Here is a 6,584-nt window from a genome sequence, read left to right as displayed (position 1 = left end):
ATTATCATTTGAATAAAGAAAATAAAAACAAATAACATTTAATACAAAGCTTTTTCGTTATGATAATGAATGCATATTGTTGATTTAAATTTGGTACTATAATTGAAAATTCACATCATAAGGGATATTAATATTTTATTTTTAAAAGTAAAATTATTCTAAAATACAAACTATCTTTATATTTTACAATATTATATTCAATATTTAAACTAATTAATTTAAAATAAATTTATTGGACGTGACTTAATGGTTTACATCCTTTGCTTGTGACAGTAGAACTTTTTTGTGTTGTCATAACTAACGTCATGTTGGCAAAACCGTAAACGCAAACTTCCGGTTTCTGGGAACGCTATCAATTTACAGCAATTTTGGTATATTTCTCATGATCCAGAAAACTTTACGCCAAAATGGATTGGCAATTAACGTGCAGAGTATGTTTGGAAAGCGGTGATATGGTGTCTCTGTTTGATTGGGACGAAAACAATGAACAACTGAGCGACAAGTACACGTACTGCTGTGGCGTGGAGGTTCGTAAAAATTACCACACCAAAATGGTTGCAGTGGCCACCCTATTAATTTTTCGTATAATAATGTTGCTATGGTTTATTTTGACGATTTTGTTATTTTTTTCCTGACATCCCAGAAGTATTCTGATTTTGTGTCGTAATTACGGACAATAGATAATCTGAAAATTCCTCACATTCAAGGTAAATAAGAACGATACATTGCCAACGCTAATTTGCTTGAACTGCGTAGATAAGCTCACGTTTGCTTACCAGTTTAAGCAACAATGTCTCACGTCCAACGATACGCTGAAAGAATGCTTAGAAGAATTCAAGAAAAGTTCTGCAGCTGTTACAGCAAATTCTTCAAAAGGTAAGATTTCTTCACAACTCTTCTTTGGTACACCGCGCCTTTTTGTTATCCTACAAACAATTTATATTTATTCATGAATTCAGGGCCACGATACGCTTCAAAATACTAAAAAATGGTTTAGGAATGTGCCATAAGTTTAATTAATATATATATTCTACATGTAAATGTACTTTGTTTATACCAGGTCATAGGCTTGTAGAATATTGCATAATCATAGAGCATCACTTCGATTGTACGTAACACATTACTAATAAGAAACTCAATACATTAGGTTAAATTGATTATTATTCACCATTAAAATATGAACAAACTTTTATATTAACATCTAATGGATGTACAATTTTGTATCAGAAACAGAGACAATCACTATAAAGCAGGAAAATGGAATGATGCTGCAATACGAGTTGCCAGTGGAGCATGACCCACACGGGCAATGGTCTCGGAACATTGTCAAGAGTCCAGTCAAAACGGTGGTCACTAAAGGACCAGGACCGAGAAAAAGGGGAAGACCTAGGAAGTACCCTAATCAACAGGGAGGAATAGGTAACATGTTCTTATCACATTTTTTTTATTGAAAAATAGTTGTTTTAAACAAGAAACCTTTGCATTATATATTCTGATTAGACAAAATTAGCCAGAACTAAGCACTATAACTCAAAACTTTCCTTTTGGTTTTTGTTAATTTTCAGCATGAATATTATTTTCAATATATGAATTTTGCCTTAAAGGTTACCTTATCTATGTGTTATTTAAATATACAATTTGTTTTATTTTAAATACAAAAACTATACATATTTTTGTACTTGTCATTTTAGAAATATCCCCATATCAACGTAAGAAGCCAAAACAACCCGCCAAGGAACCTGATTCACTTACAACACTACTTGCAAATGGTGGACTAGAAGGGACACTGAAGGAGGAACCCGCTGATGTAGATGATGAACCGTTTGGTGGTGGTGGTGGTAAGACATTTGAGAAATTAATTCTACCTTTATAATGTAAAGTTCAGATGAGGAAATTCTTGCAGCAATTTATTGCACAAGTAATTCTAGATGGATGTACACTAGCAACAATATATGAATATTTCTATAGAAATCCAACATGCTGCAAGTCATCCTAGCTTTAAAATTTGCATGTGTCAGCTTGCCATAATTGTTTACACTGCAAACCTTGCTTAATCTAAATCTTAAATTGGTATTTATACCAGTCTGCTGTCATTGTTTATCCAACTACTCATTATTCATGCAAGAATATGTATTCTAGATTTTCCTGATGATGATCCCGATTTTGTACCTGATGGGGATTCAGAAGGAGAAGGACTTAAAGATGAAGAGGTATGTATAAAAAAGTTTGCCTTAAGCTTTATTCTTTTAACACTATACTATTATTGTTATTATTTTAGTGGCAGATAGATTAATTTAATTTGTTATTTCAAGTTGCATCTTAGAGAGCACTCGCAACCAAGAAAGAGGGGTAGACCGCGCAAAGCACCCAAGGAACCAAAACAAAAACCTAAAGAGGAGGATGGGGAAGATGTCTTGCTCAAGGAGACTATACTTGCTTTCTCGGAACCAATACCAGATCATATCCTCAACCCCAAGCCTAAGAAAAAGTATCCACAACAAAAGAAAAAATATGTGTATGAAAAAACGTAAGTTGTATTTGAAATCTTACTGTTGAATCATTGATGATCTTAGTTCTTTTAAATAATATGAATGGTGTACAATGTAAAATATCATTTTAAGTTACATTTATTGAACCATTTTCTAATGATGAGTCAACATTGTGCTACCACTAATGAAGACAAATATTGTTTTTTCAGTCATACATGTGAGACCTGTGGATCCTCGTTCACATCTAATGCTTCCCTGCAGGCCCATATACGTAGGCATTTAGGCATCAAGCCTTTTGTGTGCAGGTAATTTTCAAATACTCGTAAAATTATTAAGCATCATTGAACTTGTTTGTTAGGTACATGATTGATGAATGAATATTGAAGGTAGCATGTTTACATTATTTTCACACATACCCTATTCCAAGTTATACAATCTCTAATCGATTTCACAGCGTGTGTGGGTTCGCTTGCGTGATGAAAGAAGCTCTAAAGCGTCACATGCTGCGACACACCGGAGAGAGGCCGTACAAGTGCAGAATATGCGACAGGCGATTTGGAGACTACGGCACTAGGCAAAAACATGAAAGGTGAGCAATTTTCATAAGAACATATAAATATAAACAACTCAGTTTCGCGCAGAAGTGTGATGGCACTTGAGATACTGTTAAATAAAAGCCAGCATCTTAAGGTCGTCGCTATTTAATAGACAGATATCGATATTTCAAATATCTTAAGTCACAGCATATAATTGATATTGACATCTGTATTTTGTTTATTAAATGACGTCGCCCTAGTTGAGAAGAAGCTCTTAAATGCCATCTTAAGCTTTGATAATTAAATAGTTCAATTAACTGAATGTCTACTTGAGATTCTACTCAGAAATGAGTTTTCTTAATTAGTATGGTGCCTTGAACCTAAGTGCAAACATTAGTTATAACACATTCACAGCCCTTTAAAAAGAGTTTTAACATCTCTTTGGCATATACTATGTGATAATTTGGTGAAATAAGATGTTAATTGTAAAAAATTCAATTGCTTGATCTGCATATTGCATGTAATATTTGTTTGGGATATTTTTCTTATAGAACCAAATATTCTTCATAATTTTAAATATTACCACTTCTGTATTTTCATTCCTCCTATTGTGATGTTAGGATTATAGCTATGCCATTAGGTAAAAAAAAAACATCTTTTTTGCAGGTTACACATGGGCATACGTCCATACCAATGTTCGTTGTGCGGCAAATCGTTCACATATTCGTACGTGTTGGCGAATCACATGCTCACGCACACTGGAGAGAAGAAATATTCGTTAGTAATTAATTTATATCCTTCAACACCTCTTTAAAATATTTGGACATATTTAATGTGTCTCATGTCTATTAAACTAAGCAGTATGAAGCTGGCTTCAGAAGCATTGCCTTATATAAAATAATACAAGCATAGCTACATTGCTGCTAAACGACATATGGCCTAAGGCGAAAGAAACAAAAAAGACGCAAGGCCACAGGCGGAGAAATAAAAAGTTCCCCGGTTTCTGGTAGCCCAGTTCGCTTCTTCAAAGGATGCACAGCTGTCTCAATGCTAGTGCGGCTTGGTTGTATTATGGAATTCATTCTTGCTCAAAGATGTTTCATTCCGTTAATCATGTTCACGCACCATTAAATTTTCGTTTTCACGCAACGTTTCGTTCATCCGAACTTAGGTAATTCCATATGAATATTATTGAAACTGTTATTTGAATACTTTGTTATTATTGGACAGATGTGGCCCGTGCAACAAGAAGTTCACAAAGGCGCATCATCTGAAGTACCATAACAAAGTACACCACAAGGAGCTGTACATTCAGCAGCAGCTCGAGCAGGAGGCCAAGAAGATGCGCCGCCAGATGAACGTCACCGGAATCTCAGGAGTCATATCCGGACAGATCGTTGATGGGACACTGCAATTCATACAGGCTAACTCAGAAGGTAATAATTGATGCCGTGTGCATAATGAATTTTTTCAGATGTTTTTGTTCTTGGCTTCGCCCGCGTGGTAATCAGTGTAACACAAAGTTTTTCCTTCGTAAATCCCAGCCCACGACATTTTTTATTACCATGTGACCTCTTCAACAATAATCGTTATATTTCAGTCAATTTATATAAAACCGTAATGTACTCTTAACCTAAACCTTCCTTAAGAATTGTACTATCTTTTAGTAAAAACCGTACAAAAATCCATTCAGTAGATTTTGAGAAAATCGATCACATACAGACAGCTTGGGACTGTTATATAATATTTTTCTCTAAAATGTGGAACCACTTTAATCAGTTGTAGCGCTACTTGCACCTAATATACCCGAAACTTGATCTTAGTTTTGACTTTCTAAACAATGACCACTCTTACTACTTTGACCCTATGACACATAATCACTGTGCCTTCAATCATTGACAATCAGTAAATATGATTTCATTATCCACTATTTTATTATATACAGATGGTGAACAAGATAACCAAATGCAAGTAGTGGAAGAGCATCAGAACCAAGACGATGACGAGAAGGAAACAGACCGCGCGGTTGCCAGCATGCAAGCGGTAAGCATATAGGTATAGAGTAACATTAATAGTGTTTAATAATCGAATTACAATTAGTTCTAAAACAAGTTTAAAAGTATATAAAGAAAATGTTTTCATTCTTCCAAAGTCCATATTATAAAAATGAAAGATATTAAGTGTCTGTAAAGATGACCATTAATTTTATTTCTTTCACTATAGCACCACCTCTGTGGAACGTAAATTGACAGTTATATAAATAAAAATCAAGTTTCTTCTCAATGCGTTCCGAAACTATCGATCAGATTGTGATGAAACTTTTGTAGAATGCTCTGGGGACGCTCGCGAGGGTTCCTCTCCAAAATATTTTTTTCCCTTTTTTAATGAATATTTTGACATTTATATTGTTCGTAGCATTTAACGCTTGCCGGGTACGGCTAGATAAATATAAATTAAATCGAATTTTCTCTTTTTCAGGTTGTGTTGGATGAAGATTTTTGTATCCGTACAAATGACAAATAATGTAATAAATGGAATAAACTTATTTTATAAGTTGGCATCAATTATGTGTTTCGTAAAGCATGACTGTAAATATTGTCTTTGTAACAATTATTGATTTATTAAAATGTTTGATGTTAACTCTTTAGAATATAGCCTAGATAGTGGATCAAAAGATTGTTTTTTATGTGAAGATGAAATATTCCTTGTACAGTAGTTTTATGTAAATTGATTAACGTATTATAATAGTTTATATGTAATCAGATGCAATAAATGTAATAAAGGAAAAAATGCCGAGTTTTCTAGTGTAAAACAAAAAATATAAAAATTTTGTTAAGTTTATTTTATAAGAGGCTCATAAGTTTACTTTTTGCAAATACATGATATTATACACCGTAATTGTGTTTTTGAACATAAATAATATATCGGTTATGTCATTCAAACGTGTAATTAATTCACTACCATCCTTTATATCTCATTTTGTTTATATTTAATACAATTACTAAGATATTTTAATATTCTATTATAAATATTAAGAATGGAAACTAATTTCGGCTATGGCGGTTAATATCTCGATTGAGAATAGAGATATTAATATCTCGATTGAGAATAGAGATAAACTAAATACGCAACAGATATGATAATGCTCTCGTAATAAGACGAGACGGCAACTCTACATGACTGGAAAGAAATCAGACGTAGGACATTGGTCATATCACATTGGTGGTGGACTAGGTGGATATAGTAAAGCATAGGGATGTAACAGTGCCAACTTCCATATTCCGTGCTACACCTGAATATGCTATCAAACTTAGGCAGCATTACTGACCATTAGACGAAGGTGACAGTATAATAGTATTTCTCTTGCTACCAAGGGTAAAAAGAATATTATATTTTTTATGATAAATGCTACAAGTTACGACCGGAGTACTTGTATTCCTTAGATAAAACTCGATTATGGCGTTACGTAACGAATCTCTAATATCAATGTGAATTCATAGATAGGTTTTGATACTTTTTGCGATAAACGATAACGTTACACTCTCCCTCCCCCTGATTA

At 33.6% G+C, this 6,584-nt stretch overlaps 1 protein-coding gene across 1 annotated transcript; it reads left to right on the top strand.

Moving 5' to 3' along the window:
* The first annotated feature begins 296 nt into the window (after positions 1-296).
* Positions 297-5,967, top strand: LOC115444276 (zinc finger protein 483). The gene is made up of 12 exons (XM_030169995.2): positions 297-527; positions 708-876; positions 1,228-1,419; positions 1,692-1,838; positions 2,140-2,210; positions 2,313-2,527; positions 2,699-2,794; positions 2,944-3,078; positions 3,692-3,802; positions 4,256-4,461; positions 4,971-5,068; positions 5,504-5,967. Exons 1-12 carry the CDS (start codon positions 408-410, stop codon positions 5,546-5,548), a joined length of 1,605 nt encoding a protein of 534 aa, XP_030025855.1. The 5' UTR covers positions 297-407; the 3' UTR covers positions 5,549-5,967.
* The last annotated feature ends 617 nt before the right edge of the window (positions 5,968-6,584 follow it).

This window comes from Manduca sexta, chromosome 18 (assembly GCF_014839805.1).
Source record: "Manduca sexta isolate Smith_Timp_Sample1 chromosome 18, JHU_Msex_v1.0, whole genome shotgun sequence".
In the NCBI taxonomy this organism is placed as follows: Eukaryota; Metazoa; Arthropoda; class Insecta; order Lepidoptera; family Sphingidae; genus Manduca; species Manduca sexta.
This window is presented reverse-complemented; position numbering and strand designations above follow the sequence as displayed.